At 35.4% G+C, this 20,729-nt stretch overlaps 2 protein-coding genes across 3 annotated transcripts in view; one reads left to right on the top strand and one right to left on the bottom strand.

Moving 5' to 3' along the window:
• Positions 1 to 12,930, bottom strand: part of LOC112016335 (uncharacterized) — a 28,407-nt gene extending 15,477 nt beyond the window's left edge. The window contains exons 1-9 of one of the 2 annotated variants that reach the window (XM_065759941.1): positions 12,427 to 12,930; positions 6,562 to 6,732; positions 4,850 to 4,924; positions 4,441 to 4,519; positions 1,753 to 1,817; positions 1,524 to 1,613; positions 918 to 1,007; positions 714 to 800; positions 364 to 447 (exon numbers count right to left, since the gene is read on the bottom strand). In XM_065759941.1, coding sequence (XP_065616013.1) covers positions 364 to 447; positions 714 to 800; positions 918 to 1,007; positions 1,524 to 1,613; positions 1,753 to 1,817; positions 4,441 to 4,519; positions 4,850 to 4,924; positions 6,562 to 6,732; positions 12,427 to 12,651 — 966 coding nt within the window. In that variant the 5' untranslated portion in view covers positions 12,652 to 12,930. Of the gene's footprint in view, positions 1 to 363; positions 448 to 713; positions 801 to 917; positions 1,008 to 1,523; positions 1,614 to 1,752; positions 1,818 to 4,440; positions 4,520 to 4,849; positions 4,925 to 6,561; positions 6,733 to 12,426 lie in introns of those variants that run through there. The other variant, XM_065759942.1, reaches the window with a different exon arrangement.
• A 5,508-nt stretch (positions 12,931 to 18,438) lies between these two features.
• LOC112019872 (uncharacterized) lies at positions 18,439 to 20,486 on the top strand. Its single transcript, XM_024052448.1, has 3 exons — positions 18,439 to 19,037; positions 20,004 to 20,041; positions 20,404 to 20,486. Exons 1-3 carry the CDS (start codon positions 18,439 to 18,441, stop codon positions 20,484 to 20,486), a joined length of 720 nt encoding a protein of 239 aa, XP_023908216.1.
• Positions 20,487 to 20,729: the final 243 nt, after the last annotated feature.

Raw genomic sequence — 20,729 nt, 5'->3', positions numbered from 1 at the left:
ATTTCAAAATCTTTAAGCATCAAACCCTATTCAAGAATCCTTCAAGAACTTATCAAGAGACCTAATTTAGCGTGGATTTAGCACTGAATGTCTAAAAATCTTACTTCAAATAGGTATCAAACCCTCTAAAACTTCTATCCTGATCCAAATAATAACTTGAAGACACCTTCTCAAGTGATATTAAAATTTAGAAGGTAACCTTTATATTTAATGTAGAGAATTTGGAGAGAAATAAATGCATGTACTATGGAGGGAAGTTGTCAGTAGTGAAATTGATTTTTTTCCCACTTGTTAACAACTTCATGCATACATTGTTTGCAGGAAAATAATGGTTCAAACATTTCAAAAGATTAAGACACTCACAGTTATATAGCCCTCCTGTTTGAACTCCTGGCAAACTCCTAGTAAAAGGGAATCCAACTTTTGAAGCGTTTTTTCAAGCCAAACCTGTATCATTATGAAAAAAACAAATAAAAAATCAAAATCAAAATTGTAGCTTCCACCAGTCACCCATATAAGCAATGAGTAAGCATAAAACCAAAAACATATTTCTTGCATGGTGAAATAATCAGGCACCAGAAAAAACTTCATCAGAGGTTAATTGAAAACAAAATTTGATCAAATTTTTAGAATGTAATTAAAAAAAATAGAAACAACAATAGTACTCAATATGGTTAATATAACTGCTTCCTAATCGTAATTTTAGCATATACCTCTACGCCATGGCTCATCTCTTGTATTGCCGACAGCTCTGAAAAACTATCTAAGAGCTGCAAATACTCAGATAGAACTTGGAATGCCTTACAATGAAGACCATTAAGCAAATAAGAACATGTAAGTAACAAGAATATAAAGTCAAACTAGAAAAAGAAACTGCAGAACTGTACACCATATACCAAACATATGTATAAACCCACCTTGCAATAATCTCCTTCCTCAACAAGTGATTCAAGTGCTGCTTGCATGTTTAGTGCATGACAAAGCTCATTTAAAATTGGAAGCACGTCCTGCAATTAGAAGCAATCATATATGTATATTTAACAAGTTAGCTGCATAAAGAATATGCAGCCCATTCTGTCAAAAAGTTTTCCAATATATTCCCTAAGAAAATGGAAAAGGATCCTCTCCATTTGCTTTGAAATGAAAAGGGTCCATTTCAATGTGAAGATTCAGTCTTTCATATATCTAAAGGTGTACATGATACCATGCCATTTTAAAACCGATGTCACCAATAAGGAATGATAACTGATTTTAAATGACATGGCACTATATTCACGTTTAGATTCATGAAATGCTAAATCTTCACCTTCAAATGAACCCCCTCCATTTTAAAAGCAAGTGGAAGGGATACTGAGCCTGAGAAAATATGATTATGGAAAGAAAGATGAAAGATGTTATGAAACAAGTCACTACAATGTTCCTAAATAATATGACAGGTTCACAGTAATCTTCCAAAACAAAACCAGAAAGATAAAGTCAAATATTAAGATCAGTGTTGCCAAGGTGTAGAGAGAGAGGAATACCAGAAGAGCTTGTTTCTTTTTGGAATTAGAATTTACAATGAGATCCCTTGAAACCTCATTCACTGATGAGTTCAGGTGCCTTCTTCCATTCTGTAAATACCATAAGAACAACTATAATAAAAGCCATATCCATCAAGGATGTAATAATAATATATTCAAATAATCACAGAGAGCACACACATAAGGTAATATTCATTACATGCAGAGAACAAGCCATATAAATGCTTACCATGCAGATGACATTTGCAATCTTTAAGTCTTTCTCCAATTCCCTGACTAGATTCATCCCCTTCACTGGCCAAAAGTAAGTATCAATATCTCATTTACAACTAATGGTCTGACACAATTTGCAATTTAAACTTCCCAGTAAACTATGACTTACCTAGAAATTGCAACTAGAACCAGGTTTGATTATGATACAATAGATTTAGAATACACACACTACTAAGAAAGAAATAGAACTTTATGGTGATTCAAGCAATTTACAGCATCCATGCCTAAGCTGTATGAAATAGGAAGTATATCTTTATTATTCCAAGTTTTTTTTTTCTTTTCTTTTTTTGATTGGTAATTAACACATACACCCAATGAGTTTTGAACCCATGACCTTACCCTCCAACCATTCTTATAGAAGGTGGAAATGCCATTTGATGTCAATGGGGTGGAGAAATTCCTTGATACCAATGGGCACAACACAAGTACTCAAAAAGCATGAAAAGGAAAGCCACAATTGACAGTGGAAATGAAAAACACAGAATTATAAAATCTAGAAATGAAGGAATATAGGGTGAGAATCATCAGATCAAAAATAAAATATATAAAAGTGTAACTTTACTATCCAGCACAGATCATTCCACCCCTCAAAAGAATATGTCCACTTTGGGAACAATATAATCAAGATTCCAAGTAACAATGATCCAACAGATCAGAGATAGAAAGACATAAAAAATAAGAACAAGATTTAAAGCTAAACTCCACCAGAGAAAAGTATGAAAGAAGAAAGATCAAGCACAAAGGAGCCACTCTCCATGCATGGTAATCATCCTTTCTAACAATTCACCCACACCAAACCCAGAAATCCTACTTCTTAAAGCTGCAGAGAGTACTTTTATTCTTCAGTGGTTAGTCAAACAACTCTTGAGATTTGTATTGTTGGGTTCTTTCTTCTTTTCTTTCTTTTTATTTTTGGAAGGGGGGTGGAAGGGAGGGGGGCTGTTGAGACTGCAGTGACACTGTTGGTGGCTTTATGGTAATTTTAGAGCTCTCAAGCAGTAACCAATCAACAGAATGGAGAATTCAACCTGAGCAGGATGCCAGGGCTAGGAAAATAAATTTTTATCAATCCAAATATACAGAAAACTGCAGGCATAAACTGATGTTAGTGAGAAGATGAAAATGAAACATAAGGGAGATGTGTTTAATCTGAGGTGCTCATAGATTTCAAGATTGACAACGTTAACGCTCTGTTTGTTTCAAAGTAAAATATTTGTAGATGTAAAATATTTTACATGTAAAATGTTTTCAGTAAAACATTTTCATTTTACCGTGCTTGATTGTCAACTTGAAAATACAATGAAACCATTTTTTTCAATGTTTATTTCACTGTAAAATGAATATATTTTCATAGTTCTCAAACCCACCAAATGCAAGCACAGTTATACAAACCACCACAACCCAAAACTCCACATCGGAAGGAGACACAGCCACCAAAACGCCACCAAAATGCCACCAACCATTCAAAAACAGTCACCAAAATTGCCACCAACCACCAAACCACCCAAAAAAAAACCAACAACAACCAAAAATCCAAATCAAAGAGCCAAAAAAAACCTCCACGAACCCAGATTGGAAAACCCAAAAAAAACCCACAAACAAAGAACCTAATTTTAAAATATAACAACCCAGCAGAGGTGAGATGAGGGTAGCCACCAAAAACCCAAGACTGCTACCACTCATCAATTGAACCCAAGGGATGGTGCAAGAGAGATGGGAAGATGAGTTTGTGCAAGGAAGAGACATGATGAAGGTTGGTAGTGCCGATGATGATGGTTGGTGTTGGTAGGTGGCGTCGGTGTGGGTTGGGCATTGGTGCAAGATGGGTTGTGCCAGATGGGGGATGGGTGAGGTAGATGAGAGGGTTGTGGCCTTGTGAGTGACAAAAGTTGAGAGATGGAGAAGGAGAGAAGAACCAAGAGAGGGAGAGTGATAAGCAATGGGTGAGTGACTAATTGGATTGTGGGAGAGAGCACTCACCTGGGTTATGGGAGAGAGGAACTGAGAACATGAGAGGGGGAGAAAAGAAACTAAGAAATTGTCAAGAGTGAGAGGGGAGAAGAAAGTGTAAAATGTTTTACCAATTTTTCAAGTGTAAAACATTTTACACTTTTTGCCTTCGATTTTTCCTTTGAATGAAAATATTTTACATTTGACCAATTATTTTACTGCAAAACAAACATGGTAAAATATTATCCCCATAGCATAAGTGAAATAATCACATAGCATTCCAAAAGATATCATCCCCACATTAAAGAATGCAATTCCTATTTTAAGTATCTCAAGTTATATAGACCATGTCATAGTTTGTAAAGGAAACCTTATAAAATGAAATATACATATAACTTATCAAAAATAAATGAATTAGTAACAAAGAAACCAACTTTATACAAATTACAAATCTAACAAATAAGCCATAGCCAATATCATAGTGCCATATCAGATATACATCAGCGTCACACTTACATAATTTGGAACACATATCACAATTGAAACAGAAGTAAATTATATGGTATGTAGAATGTAAGATTTAACACTACAGTCATTGATAGGATATGTATAATTAAACAAGGATATAAATACAGAAATATAATTTCAATTCAATTACAAAATAGGTTGGCAACAATCTAAATGAAAAACTTACCCATTACTTCATGATGCTCCATAACATGGTGGGATAAACGTTCTGCTACTTTATCCAGTTGTGCTAATCTAAGAGCTGCCTATGAAAGAGAAGAGAACTCTCATTGACTTGCAGTTAAGAAACTCAAAGAACCTTTTAGATATAAAACAGTACTGTTAAATGACAAATTGCAAACACCTAATCAATACAGTTACTTATAGAGCACAATAAGTTCCTTCCTTTACCCCATCTTTGAAGTAATCAGTTAACAGGCTTTAAACCATAAAACTATCACTTGCACATGATCCAGGAGCCCACAAATGAAGTAATGGAATCTTTACAATTAATTTTGAACACATCTACATGAAGAACAAGATACAGAATATAAAATATATTCACTGAAGAAAAATATAAAGAACTAGAATAATACCTGTTTCTCAAAAAATGTCAGGTCATTTTCATCGGATGGAATATGTTCTAAAATATGCCTAACTGGATCGAAGTCCTGCAGATAGGCATTTATAACAACTCTTGAGGAAAACATCTCAAAATTTTAGTCCTCTCATTGGCATTAACAACAGCAAGATTGCTCATAGTCAGCAAAGAAGCTATTATAATATCTGATATTCACTAAACTGCAGAGAAGTAGAAAAGGTTTCTAAAAACTAGCATGCAGATTGAAAACCATTTCATGATTTTGTTGCACAAATTTAATAAATGATTTCCAGGGTTGGCAGACACAGAAACGGTGATAAAGAACAAGAAATTTTTAATAAATAAAAAAAGTCTCTATACAAGGATTATAAAGGAGGCTGCCAAGTTACCCAAATAAATTTCCAGCCAACCTAATTACGCTCTCTGGTAAAATTAAACCCATACATAAGCTTAAGTGTTAACTATAACAAAAGTATTCTAGGCAATACAAAGAATAAACTTATTGCTTGAAAACCCATCAACAAATTACAGGCTGGTCTTTAGAGGAGGCTGCTGAGTAACAATGATCATTCATCATATTGGAATAAACTTGTTGAATATTTAGTGTCACCTAACACGGTGCATAAAAGAATTATTCGAAATGCTTAATACTGGAGAGCCAGAACATGTGCCATAAGACACCAAGGAAGCACCTCACCTAATAGCCTAGGCAACAATACTTGCAAAGCAAGTTATTGAATTCATTAATATTGTACTTGAGTTCACAACATAGAAATTTCTTTCAACTGCTTATATCATGTGTACCAGACAACCTGGCCAGCAACATCCTATATATGCTAGCAAAGAGGGAAGATACCCTCCCAATAGCAAAGCCAATGGAGAGCTATTCAAATTCACCATTTGTACATTTTTAATTGAGATACCAGTATTTTGGCAAATGCAAGAAATATGTATTCCTTTAACGTAAAACTATGTAAGAGCTTCTTCAATTTCTCAAAAGGAAAGATCAACCATCAGTCCTATCACATTCTGAGGCAACTTTTAGATTTAGCAAGTGTCGCCAAATAATGAGAACACCTAACACCAGATATGCTGAATTATCAATATATCTTTCTTTCATAAAAGAGAAGACCAAAGATTAAAACACACACATATACACACAATCAATATCCTAAAGCATTTTTGGGCTACCTCTGAAAAAAGAAAAAAGGAAAAAAAAAAAAAAAAAAAAGCTTTAAACAGCTTTGCAGGCCACTTTTACATATCTAATCCTGATAAACTTAACTACGGAGCATTAAGACATTGAATTTCCAAGCAATATAGAATTCAGGAGGGCAGAATCTCATGCCTCCAAAATGTAAATATTGATGGCACTCTTGTAAACTCATAAACTTTTACAAGCAGATTATTCACAGTTTCCTATTAATGATTTTTTCAATTGGTAATTACACTCATCTTACTCTTAACAAGGGGAGGAAATGTCATTTGAGCAAGAGCTCATTGGCACCTCTTAATGACTATCATTAAATATTTTAATTATAAAAAGATAGGATCCATGTATATAGGCATTGGAAACCTTTCCACAACTTGAACAATGTCAGTGAAACGTCAACGCCAGATAAAATGCCTAAAATATTGTAAAATCAAAACACTGTACAAACACAAGCACTCCCAAATTGGGACTATAGTGATATGAGCAAGTAGCACCTCTTCATAGAAGTCTTCCTCTAACTCTACAACTTGACCTTGAGATCTGATTCCAATTCCATATATTGATCTCAGCTCTTCAGAACTTGATGACAAATTAAACCTCTGATGTGGAGGCAGCCCTGCAAGAGCATGAGCAACAGCTGCTGCTGCTGCAGCTCGAGGAGGAACCTGCATAAGGTGATAGACAGCATGTGAATTGAACTCCCACACTTAATGACTCATTTTCAATATTTTAGAATAAAAATTCATGAAAAAGCACAAATGCAGCTGAAAATAAAGATGTTAGTGATAATGCACTTTCAAACTGTGTCAAATTTTTCTGGTGATGTGCATGCACATTTCATTTGATTCACCAAAGGGATCGTTCAATTTCTACAACCATCAATAAAGTTACACCCAGAAACTACAGTTGAAAATACTTGAGAACCATCCACGTCATACCATGCAAGTTAGCTCAGAGGCATCGAGCACAATTTATTTTCTTCACGTTATTATTCATTTAAGCGAACAACAAGATTAGAAAGCATAGGAAGCATGGTTCCCAAAATAGTCCCCCACAAAAACGACCTAGCTTCAATATGTCGAAATCTAGCATTCTATCTTCAGATTCAACAACTAAAGCGCATGACTGTGTCAAAAATTTTCAAAATCAAAATGCACAAAAAATTGTCAAAAGTCATAAATATAACTAGAAGATCAGAAGTACATGTATTGAAAAAAAAAAAAAAAAATCACTTAAAGCCACCAACCTGCAACAGTTGTCAATAAAAAGTCAAAACCATGACAAATGAAATAAAATAAAGTTGACATGTAAGGCATACCAGTTCAATAGGGTCCACTGCAACAATTTCCATCAAAATAATAATTACAAATAGTAAAAGCTTATAAAATATCAATTAAATACAAAACTCAGAACAAGCATGCCCCTTCTTTGTAATTTAAGCTTCATCAAAGAGTCACTCTTTTTTGCTTAAGCCGCACCTCATTAATAGTACTTTCGGATTCATTGGGTGATGCAGGAGGCAATGAGAAGACATATTTATTATATTTTATTTGATTTTATGTATCAAGGGCAATTTTCTAATTTCATAATATTATAGGAATGGGCTATGCTAACAGTCCATTAGATCTTCTTTTGGGCTTTATTTTAAGTTTGGTTATTTAGTAGTAAAGCCCAAGGAGTCCAAGTCCATGTCTTATTAGGGTTTTAAGAAATCCTAGTTCAACTAGGATTAGGTATTAGTCTTCTATTTAAAGAGTTGTAGTACTTTCTATTGAGTTGATTATTAATGAATGTTTTCAGAATTTAAGAGCTATGAAGCTTTCTTTTACGGTTTGTGTGATGCAACCTTCTACGAGGTGTGATGCCAAGGAACCCTAGGTGTGATGCTTAGGAACTCTAGGTGTGGTTCCTAGAATTTATCTATTTTCTTTAATTTTACTATTCACATTTACTGTTCACGGATTAGTGTTCACAGCACAGGAACAGCCACCCAAACCTTGATTGTTTTCCTTTGTTTCATCCCCAAACCCTACTAATCCTTGTCACCTTTGGAAATCCTATTATCCCTCTTATTTTCTAGCCTATTCCCCACCAAAACCTAAAGTTAAGCCCTCAAAACAGAGGTAATACCAGATCTGCCCCAACAGTTCTAAATCAGATTACCTTGTTCCCCCTTGTCCTACGTCATTGGGTTATGCCGGAGACTGTTGACTTCCTTATTTTGTTGGAGGAATTGGTTTGGGAAGCATGGCTCTGTAATATGGAATATGGTACCGGGTTGTTTGATGTGGATTGTGTGGAAGGAGTGGAATTGTTGCCTTTTTTAGGACAACATAATTTCATTGGACCAATTAAAATATGTGTTTCAACACACTCTTTTGATTGGGCACGGTGTTGGGGTTTTTCTAATTGTTCATTTGTTTTTGAGTCCCTAGCCCACTTAGACCTACTTTATAATTTTTTGTATTTTCTTCTGTTCCTTTGTGTTCGTCATCGCAAACTCAAAGTTTTATTTATTTGATTAACAAAATTGCACTACTTACCTATCAAAATATATATATATATATATATATTAAGGCACCTCATGTGAGCCTCACTAGACTTCAAGCTTAAGTATCTTTGTATGGAGGAAGAGGAGACAGGAAGGGGTACGGCCTCACATCCGGTTTAGATGTAATTTTAAAGGGAGGGGAAGAGGATCTAGAGAGGCATTATACCCCCTCAAGACTCCTTTTTAGCAATTCCCCTAACTTAAGGGAATATGAAGGGAGACAATAGTAAATTCAATGATAGCACTTCCCTTTTAACCTTTAATAATTTATTATAATCTACAACCAAAGTCTTATTATTCATCTCTCCCTATTGACAATTTACGAGACCTTATCCTTTCATCTTTTTTCCATTTTGAAACCAAAAAAAGTAGAAATATCTACTTCCTCTCCATCCCTTTTTCTTAACATTCAAACAAAGAACAAGAACATTTTTGTTTTATTTTTTTTGTTTGATTGGGAAGTTACACAAACCCAATAAGTCTTGAACCCATGACATCACCCTCCATACCATTATTATGGGAGGAGGAAACACTAACTGAGCTATAGCTCATTGGCGAGAACATTTTTAATATGTAGAAAGCAAACTTATATTTAGTCCTCTCCTCTACTTCTTCGCCTTTATCCTCTCCTTTCCTCTTTTGGAAAACTTCCAAAAATAGCATAAAGCACATACAACCTCCCCTAGAATAACAATCTCATATCTGAACCCCTTACTAATGAGATATACATTATTTGCATCTTTCCTAATAGAACTATCCTATAGAGGGGGACAAGAAAAGGCCACCTTTGAGGGAATTGCATCACATCAAATGCTATTATGAGGAAACCCTATGATAGGAGTTAGCCTTGAACTTTTGACTCTGCAATAAAAATCATACAAATTTGACAATTTTCAGCACCATAAACCTTTGCTGGATGCAACATGTGAATAAAGCAGACTCATCAGTAAAGGAAACCCTTTTATTGACTAAGAGTAGTGCGTTCTTGGTCATGAAATGCATTGCTTATTAAAGTAAGTGCCATGTTCTTGAGATCTTTTTATCAGTTTTGACCCCAAGAGGAGGAGAAAGGGATATCCTAGTGACCTTTTCTTACTACTCTTCAACATCGGTCTCAATTTTGTCAATTTCACTCCATTCCGGCTGGAAAAGTCGAAATGTTTTGTTCCAGTCAGTTCAAATTGTATTTAAATTCTGGCCAGTACGAGTTCACACACCACCACTAAACTCACCACCACTTTTTTTCCCTTTCTCTTTCTTTCTAATATTTTCTCTTCTGGGTAACGATCTACTCATACATAGAGAATAAAAAAAAAGGTTTTAATTCCAAAGGCAATTGTTCTATCCCCAAATGTGCAGTTCCAAATATCTACACTCCAATATCAACCAAAAACTCCTTTCCAACAAGCTAATAAATCCAAAACTCTCTTTAGCATAACCCATTGAATTCCAAACAAAGAAAAAACCAACAACCATAGATTTTATGCAAAACCATACACAGGTATTTCATTTTTTATCAATAATTAAATTCAGTTACTTGTCAAAAAAATAAATTGTATGCAAAACCACAATGAAGGAGCAAGTGATCTATGGACTCCTCGTTCCACTTGCACATACAACACCACTAAACAAATATTCTTCTTTCAAATACTATCCATGGTAAGGATTTTCCCTCTAGTGGTTATCCAAGTAAAAAAATGCTACTTTTGTAGGAACCTTAAACCTCCAAATACTTTTCCATGGAAATTGTTGAAAATTTCCACAGGAAAGAACCTTTTAAAAAGATTTTACCTCAAACACACTGCTCATTGTTGGTATCTAGCACATTCAACCTTCTCCCTTCATTTTGATCTTGATAGAATAAATAAGATCAACAAAAGACATTAGAATCTCCATCTCCCAATCATGAACAGCACTAATAAATGTAATATCCCAATGAATAGCGCTCCTATTCCAGTGCAAATACTCTGCCACATAGGTCTCTTTTGAACAGGCTACACAAAAAAAGTTCCTGAAACACAACGTTCTTCTTCTCTTCTTCTATGAATTGGATCCTTATTTTTATATTGATGATGAATGATATATATTTTTGAGCATTTCTATTTTTTTTTCATTTGAGCTAAGAGCCATGTAGCTCAACTAGCACCTCCTGATGTTTTGAACAAAGACATCCAGGGTTCAATTCTCCCCACCCCCAACTATTGAATTATCAAAAAAATATTTTGTTTTCCTCCATTTGGTGTTTTGGGATTTTCTATGTGATGATGTTAATAATTTTTCTTATTTGATTTTAAATTGATAAGGTATAAAACCATATGTAATGGAGATAGATAATCTATTTTGTATTTGAATACATACATATATACACATATATACTATACATATACTGGAAAATCCCAAAACAATATGCTGGAATAGACCATTACCAAATTATTTACTTCTTCATTATCCCATAGCATATGAGATGTGGTCCATGGTCTTTGGTTTGTTTGGTATTAATTGGGTTATGCTACAGAGGATTATTGAGTTGTTTGCATCTTGGCCAAGTAAGTTTGATCGACACCAAAATGTAGCTCTGTGGAGGCTTGTGCCTCATTGCTTATATTGGTGTCTCTGGCGGGAAAGGAATGCTAAATGCTTTGAGGATTGTGAACAGTCAATTTCCGAGATCAAGTCTCTTTTCTTTCATACTCTCCTTGAATGGAGTCTAGTTTTACCTGCTTTTTCCTGTATTTCTCTTCCGGTCTTATTTTATGTTTGTAATTTGGGCTCTTGATGCTCTGCCCTTGTTGTACATTTCCAGTGTACTTGGGTGGTTCTATTTATATAAGTTTCAAGTTACTTATCAAAAAATAATAATAATGGTTACTAGAACAATTGTACAAAATTAAAAATTGTAATTGATCTCCCAAAACATAAACAGGGTGCAACCAATCCTTCTAAATTTCTAATAGACTATAAGAGTAACTTCTTCCTACTCTAACAATAGAAAAAAGATTAATTCCATTTATTAGCCTCCCTTTAGGCAATATAAACTATTTTTTGAGGGAGGCTCAACCAAAATTGGATTAGGAAATTAATTCAGGGGTCTTTTTTTACTGTAAGCCAACAGGTTAGGCCAATGTTATGATGGAAAAAAAGAAATTAAGGCAATGCTAGTATCGCTGAGTTGTTTGTGTTCCCTACAACCTCACAAAAGCAGTGTACCCTGGAATGAAGAATCTGAACATGAACGGTGGCTCTTCGATGATTACAGTATGGGCGAACGAGTAGAAGATTCCATCACATGCTTTTACATCACTGAATTAATCATTGACTAGCGGACTCTGTACATGCTTCTTTTGATTGGATCAATATATCTAGTAACATAGTGACTCGCAATTTAGTCCTTAGACTACATTCTAGATATCAAGACCAAACAACCTCAGGTGACATTGTCTTCTTGAATAACTCAAAACAAGGGAGTAGCATTGAGATTCTAGCATCGGCCTATCCAATTATCAGCTACTGTAAACTATCATACGCGTTCCGTTTCTTGCTAATGCGCTTAGAACCCTCTTTCCTGTGCTATCACAACGGAACTAATGCGAAAACTTTGACGCCTAATACTAACTACTGAAGCAAAAGCCAACAATTAAAAGAGGCTACTACTTCGCCTAAGTGACACACATAGAGAAAGCATTACTTTGCCGCATTTTCTCAGCAACCAAACAGAATTTTAGCAAGTTCGATTCAAAACAATAGCATTGAAATCTGGAATTCGAACTTCACAAAAAGAAAAGCTACATTGAGTGAAGGGACATTTTACCTCGGGGCGATCAGAAGTAGAAGGAAGAAGTCCAAGCGATCTGGCGGACCTAACGGAACTGAGAATCTTCTCGCCGACCTTGGACAAATCCATTCCGCCTCCTTGGAACAACAAAAACGGGACCAAGAAGAAAATCCTAGAGCTATCGAGCCCTTCGCTCAAATCGCCATTGAACAAGTACGGATTTCCCAAAACAGTACCGAACGGGAACAGATTCGGCTGCATTTCAATTCAAATCCCAAAGAAGATCGAGATCAAGATCGAACCCTTCTTCAAGTTCAAAGCCCATTTCATGAAAGGATAACAGAAACCGCTTCTTTTTTTTTTTTTTGGTTTGAGATCTAATTTATTGAAGTGGTTTTTGGAGCGAGAGAGAGAGATTTTGGGAGTGAGATTTGGCTTTAGGCAGGTGTGCTGTGATGTGCTGTTTGATGAATAATAATGAGAGGTGTTATGTAAATTGCGCACGCGTTGTGTTTTGGTGGAATTTTCGTGCGTAGAATATGAATAGTAAATAAATAGACTTATAGTTACTGCTTTGTAGACTTTGGTGCTTTCAGTGTGTGACCTCACCGCTACATGTCGTTGTGGAGTTGTAGAATGCTGAGTTGATCATATGTATGTGGCTACGGATATATTGGGCGTTTGGTAAAAAGTTTCTAATAACTTTGTTTGTATTTTTTGAAAATATGTATAAGAAAAAATATGTGTAATGTTGTTTAAATATTAAAAACTGTTATTTAAACAAATTTAAAAAACAGGCCCTATAATCATATGAAAATTACTGACTCAATTTCTTTATCAATAAATTTCCATGGTTTTAAAAATCGAATATGATATCACCTTTAAGTATAACTGTATACCTTCTCAAAAAAAAAAAGTATAATCGTATAAGTGCTTGTAGAGTGTAAATGTAAGAGTTGGAGTTCAAGTCTCTAAGGTGAAGTTTCATACACATATATATTGTTGAGGACAAATTTTTTTACAAACACATGGCTTCATTTCATTGGGGACTCATACCACGTCAACGTTATCATGGATTTTGAGAAAACCCCTCTTAAACCCCAAAAGAGCCCATATTTACACAAAAATGCGTCAAAGCCTATGGTTCAAGCTCATAGCACATCGTCTCATTTTTGACTCATGGTCCAAGCTCATGAGTCTCATCAGGGGAATTTAGGGAGTCGTGGTTTTGAAGGCCAAGAAGTATGTTTAGTAAAACTCCAGTGGTTCAAAGTTGATAAGGGAAAGCATGTTGCTTAGCATGTCTTCCCCAATTCCCTGAACTCTGACGGGTCAGTGTGCAATAGGTAACATTTGGTAAGTCTCCCATATCACATAACACTTAAAATGATAAAACTCCTCATGCACATTACATAAAAATTAATGTCCATCATATAATATAAGTTTTAAAATATAATTATATCATTCCATATTAATTATATTATAATTTTCATATAAATCAAATCCAAGCACATGGCTAAATATATATTAGTATCTCATATCTAGCACTAAATGCTCTCTTTACTCTCTAAGATTTGGTTAAAATACAAAAAGACCATAAATTCATCTCTAAAACTTCATCAAAAATCAACCAACTAGTCTATTACTTACCAAAATTATATATGGTCTAACCATATAATTTTTCAAAAGAAGAAACTTAGCCAAAAATACCAACAACAGCTCCAACGGAAGCTGTAAACAGCTCCAGCAAAAACTGCAAACAACTCCAGCGGAAGCTTCTGCAGAAACAGTTTCTGCAGAAACAACTTCTACAGAAGCTGTAACAGCTCCAGAACTTCCTGCAGTGGCTTAAGTTGTGGTACCAAAAATAGGATAAAGCTAATCTTACCTTTTTTTGGCCAAACCATGAATTTAATGCTAAATATTTTTCCTCCAAGCAAAGGATGTCATCCTCATGACATCATTCAGCTGTGTCACCAACATTAAAGTCTCAAACTTTCTTCTTTTGGTTAAAAAACAAAAAACCACTTACTTTGTCAAAGATTTTTCCTTATTTGCTAATTTTCCCTTCAACTAATTCTAATCTAGTTACATGCTTGGCTTTATATAAAGAGGACCAAGCTACACACTAAACACACCATCCATCCCTCTCTCTCACCCCCTAGTTCTGAAACTTCACTCATTTTTGCTGCCATATACACACTTTCCTACTTCCCTATCTCTCTTACAAAGTCCCTCTTCATAGATAACAACACAACACACATATTACAACATACCATTATCCATTACTCATCTTTCCCACACTCCATTATTCTAAAACTTCATCATTTTTACTGCCCGAAACACATTCCTCACAAAATACCCATACATACTTCCCATAAATCTTCAAAATACATGTCCAACAAGGTATCTACATATAATTCCTATACATATTACAAATACCATATCTCACAATATACATACATATATATATATATATACACATATATGTTTCTTACCATCTCCACACATCTTAAAAACATATCAAATACTCTTCCAAGAACACATTACAAAAGCCCTTTCTCATGGAAGGCATATAAACATCAGTATTAAGGCATTTCTCTTAAAAGGCACAAAGACTTCATATTAAAAATCATTCTCATTACAGATATACATTTCTAATATTTAAAGCAATTCTTATGAAAGATAATATCACTCATGCTTGACTAAAAACTAAGAGAGCATTACATGGGGAAAGTCATTTAAGTGCATGATGAAAGGGGACAAACTTAACCAACCTATGCACACGGCTGGACGTGCTCTCTCTCCCTTCATTCCATCTTATTTTTCATCTTTTATTTGTAACTATGAAGCTTTTAATCCTTTTTTAGTATTATTATGATGAAAGTCATAATGTTTTGGAAACTATGAAAGTTTTCCATTATATTGACTTAATAATAATAAGGGAAAAATGTGATTTTTACCATGTAAACACACTTACTAACCTGAAATTACCTTACCACTGGAGATAATACCGTAATACTAGAAGACTGATTTGAACTATCAGACCAAAACCATTAATGTACTAATTAAGTATTGTAACGTGTTTTTCATTGGGCTTTTGTTGCTGTTTTGTCATGTGCAACCTTTGTTTCTTGCTTGGATAGGCTTTGTCATCACACCGAAAGCCTTTGGGTACCATCTCAAGAGCCCATAGTCGAGTTTCGGTTTGGCTTCCCAACATCTTAGATAGAGGCATCAATTTCCCCCTCGACATACATTTAGGCTCCGCTTAGGAGTTCATAAGGGAATGGAAATGAATGGAATGGAATAGAATGTATTTAAGTAAGGGGAATGAATGGAATAGAATTAAGTAAACTTGATTGGATGTTTTAAAATAAAGGAATGGAAATGAATGAAAATGAATGGAATGTAAGTAATCCTATTTGGGAACAACATGGAAATAATGGAATGGAATTATTTTATGATAATATTACTATTAGACCCCTATTTTAAAATAAAAGGTTGAATATATAGGGGTATTTTGGAAGTTTTAGTAAAAAAATTATTAAATCTAATTTCATTCCCTCCCATTTCTCCCAATTTCGGGGGAAATGAAAATTTGAAGTTTTAAGGGAATAGAAAGGAATGAGTGTTTCCTCCTACCCATTCCGTTCTCTTTCACTTAAACTCCCAAACAAGGGAATGAATTTTCCATTCCCTCCATTAAAACTTCCAAACAAGAGAAGGGAAGAATATTTTAAAATTATTTTTTTTATTCCTTTCTATTCCATTCCATTCCCTCCTTCCAAGCAAAGCCTTAGATTATATTAAAGTATAATCTTCTCTCATAAATATATATACAATCAAAAAACCAAAAAAGCTCCTAATTCCTAGTTTTAGTTGTTTTATTGGACCATATTAGGGTCCGGTTCTTAATTGAATTGGTGGAACTAGTTGATCCGGTTCAATTTTTAAAACTAAGTAAATTTCATAATTGCTGAAATATTCTATTGCGAGTAAGAAAAAAATGTGGATCCATGAGTGGCAAATTGTCAAAAGGTGCTACATGCAATATGTTACTGGTTTTTATATAAATACACCAATCATATCACTTTTTTATTTACCTCTAACAAGTTGCCACCTAAATTTGTTGTAAACAAATGTTGTGTCTTACCGTTACTCCAATTGTTTTCTCTCATTTTACCATTTGAGTTGGCTAGAAGCATAATAAATAAATAAATAAATTTAGGGACACAACATCATAACAATGATTGTTGTGATTTAAATAATATCACTTTTAGTTAAGCATAATCATAATTTCGATTTAGGAGAACGAGATTGGAAGCAAAATTAATCCCACAAATATTATCAGCATTAATATAAATAAATAAATAAACTAATTGAATAAAAATGTAATTGCCATGCATGGTGTGGGGGGACAAGGATCCAAATAACTGATGAAGCCCACGAGGAGGAAAACCTCAGGAAACATTGGTGGGTTGTCCTCGAAAATTATATACTTAACTCGTACATAAGCTGAACAACTATGACTGGTGGGGGTGCGGAGGACATCTGCCCAACCTTGAAAGGTTAAGGGTCAGAATTGAAGGGAGCACAACGCATCTCGAAGGGAGATAAAGGTAACTTGACATTGAACAAGGAAGAGAAGAAAAATGAAGGATAAAGTAGCCATCCCTTCCGCATTAAATGCACTACAACTACTTAGCTGGCCACATTAATGGGGAAATGACCATGAATAGTGTCTCCACACCTTATACCCTAGTGTAAAAACCTTATAACAAGGTCTTAATGGGACAAGTATTAGGAAAGTTTGATCATAACCCTCCAAATGTAAGATCTAGATGCATCTTTGTTAAGCTATATAAAGTCAAGAAGCACCTAGATCAGAGGGGGTCTAGTTTTTAGGAGAAAAGAGAAAGAAATTATCCAACTATAACCTCATCCTCAGACCAAACCCAAGGACAGACACTTAGCCATTTCAAGGCTATTTCCAATTGAACATTAATCACTACACATATAGTTTTGATCCAACTTTCATCCTTTGTCACATAATGGGTACTTAGGATCTGTGTGAATACAACTTATTTGCTAAAAATTGAAAACTTATTGCTAAAAACACTAGAACAAAATAATTTTTAAATGTGTGAATAGTGCCATGAGATCTAGAAATGTATGGGTATGCGCATTTTTATGTTTTTGGTTGGGTCGTAAATAGTGCCGTGGGACCCGACCAAAAACAAAAGCGCAAACACAACGCTGAATCATTTGCAAAACTCACACTTAAAAGTTGACTTTGCATTCCACCTTTATAAATTAATTGTGTGAGCGAACAGTAACACGATTAAAACCAGCTTTATTTATCTATTTCACAGGTCACTCGCCACACATAGTGTAATACATTGTAAATTGTAATTTACTTAAAAACCTTTGTTAATTCATTGTTAAAAGTATAATAAAATTCCTACAGATTTGTATGCCTATATTCTTCTAGTTATTTAACTTTTTAAGTTTATAACAATATTATGAAGTTTGAAACAGTGAAAAGTGTCAAAATGTTAAATGACAACAAAATTATATTTACAACAAAATACTCAAGTATAATCCGTTTCATTCATGATGTGGGCATCTTATCTTTAGGGTTTTGGCCTAATAGCATAGCATGTTTCTAAAATATGTAGAATGAGAAGAGGCAATCACATGGTCACAAAAAGAAAGACAAAATATTATAATTTTCAAGACTAAAAACCCTCGCACCAACCTGAATAAAGGCTATGTTTAGCCAAAAATTTTCATAAGCAAGTAAAAAACACCCCACATTAGGCCCAATAAACTACCCGAAAAGAAGTTAGCAATGAATATCACCTTGCCACACTTAGTTTGATATTGTTCATCACCAAACTCATTTTAAATTAATCTCTCTCCCTTGGTAGGAGCGTTTTCTCTCTCTAGATAGAGTCAGTCTCTCCCTTGGTTCTTTCGCAAGGGGTCTTTTCTTGGTCCACTCATCCAAACTGGTTTGGGTTGTGACCTGTGCATCGCAAGTCTATGGAGCAAGAGGTTTTGAATAACTTTCAAAAGCTACAGTTGACAAAAGAGGAGGCAGATGATATAGTCATAACAAGTGTTGCTAGAGCAGAGCTTCTTGAAGAATGTTCATTAAGTCTCTTTAGGCACCGCCTCACAGACCATCAACAAAATCAAAGAGCCTTCAAGAATACTCTGAAGATAGCATGGAAAATGGGTTCGGATTTGAGGATTGTGGAGGTGGGGAATAATGTATTCCAATTGAAATTTGGTTCAGTGTGTCAATTGGAATGGGTTGAGAGAAGTGGCCCATGGAATTTTGATAATAACCTTCTTCTTTTGTGTCGATGGAGGAAGGGTTTAACGGCACCAAACATCTCGTTTACTCATGCTCCGTTTTGGGTTCAAGGCTGGGGATTACCATTTGAGTACATGTCTGAAGATGCTGGGAAAGACATAGGAAGTAGACTTGGTAAGGTTCTTGAAGTGGATAAAAGGTCGTTACAAGCAGAGCAAGCGAAGTTTATGAGGATCTGGGTGGAGATACCCATTGACAAGCCTTTTAGAAGAGGAGGCAACATCACCAATATGGAGGGAAAAAATTGCTCAATCATTTTCAGGTATGAACGTCTCCCTACCTTTTGTTATATTTGTGGTATTCTTGGGCATGATGATAAGCACTGCCATGTGAGTCCCATGGAAGGAATGATAGAAAGGTAGTATGGAGATTGGTTAAGAGCTGGAGGAGTCGTCATAAATGGTAATGAGAAAGGAAAGGGTGTGAATGGTGGAAACTCGGCAGGGGTGGAAGGTGATCGGACTAGCTTTCGGCCAGGGTGTTCGGTGGCAAATACTAGTCCTTCAGCTTTGTCTAAGGATTTTGAGGTTTGTGGCTAGAATAGTAACAGTGGGTTTATGAAGAGGAAAGTTGTGGACTTCGAGAACCTGACAAATTTGAATCCGATCTTGAGTGTGGGTGACTGTCTGAACAAATGGGACAAGGTTGATGGGGCAGCACGTGGGTTATAGGTTGGTCAGGAGACTCAGTTAGAAGAGAATGAAATTTGTTTGAGTTTAGTTGGAGAGCAACTTAAGTTGGGTGAGGAGGCCATGTCAAATGATATTTTTAAAAAGGGTGGGCCTTGTAATATTGAGCCCGAAGTGTCCAGCCCAGTCAAAGTTAACAAGGAGGTCACTAAAGAACCTATTCTAAATGGTTTGAGCCCTAGTTTAGAAGCTGAAATAGAATCCATTAGTAGAGGCAAGTGAAAAAAAATTGCTAGAGAAAAGGGTAAGGCCCAGGAAGTGGATATAAGGCTTAAAGGTCCGGATATAGGAAATAAAAGAGTGGGATGTATTGAGGATTTATTAGTAGCTGAAGGTAGAAGTCAGAAAAAGGCCCATGGAGGGGAAAGTTGCAACAATGGCTCCAATTCTATTAATGAAACGACGGTGACTGCTAGGCAGCACCGGTGAGAAAAATGAGGGCCTTAGGATGGAATTGCCGAGAGCTTGGGAACCTCGGTTAGTTCGTGTGTTGCACAATATTGTGCAACAATGGGATCCCGATTTTGTGTTTCTTTCAGAAACAAAGCTGAGAAAGCGGAGTATGGTAAAGAAGAAGGTGAGTATTGGTTTTACTAATGGTTTAGTTATTCCAAGCCATGGAAGAAGTGGAGATTTGGCTCTGCTGTGGAGAAAGGAAATTAATGTTGATGTTCAAAGCTTCTCAAATAGACATATTGATGCCATAGTTACTGAAGACAGGGGGTTTCAATGGTGAATAACTGGTTTTTATGGAAATCCTGAGGTCCATAAAAGGAAGGAGTCTTGGGATCTCTTAAAAGTTCTTAGCAGAAAGTTTCAACTTCCTTGGTTATGTGTTGAGGATTTTAATGAAACTGTGTCGACTTCGGAGAAAATGGGAGGAGCCCGAAGATCTCAGAGGCAAATGGATGATTTTAGGGAAACAATTGATTGCTGTAGGTTTATGGATCTTGGGTTTTGTGGTCTGGAGTTCACTTGGTGCAATATGCAAGAAGGTCGGCATAGGATGTATCTTCGGCTAGATCGGGCTCTAGTTACGCAGGATTGGGCTGATCACTATAAGGATGTGAAAGTTCATCATCTTGTGGAATTGGTGCGTGACCATTGTGCGTTTTTGATCACTAATTCCATTGTTTTGCAAAGTCCTTAGAAAAGAAGGTTTCAGTTTGAAGCAATATGGACGAGAAGAGATGAATGCAGGGATATCATCAGGACAGCGTGGAATGATAGTGTAAATCTTTATAGTTCGAATGGCATGGTGGCAG

The sequence above is a fragment of the Quercus suber genome, unplaced genomic scaffold (genome assembly GCF_002906115.3).
Source record: "Quercus suber isolate HL8 unplaced genomic scaffold, Cork oak 2.0 scaffold_347, whole genome shotgun sequence".
Classification (NCBI taxonomy): Eukaryota; Viridiplantae; Streptophyta; class Magnoliopsida; order Fagales; family Fagaceae; genus Quercus; species Quercus suber.
This window is presented reverse-complemented; position numbering and strand designations above follow the sequence as displayed.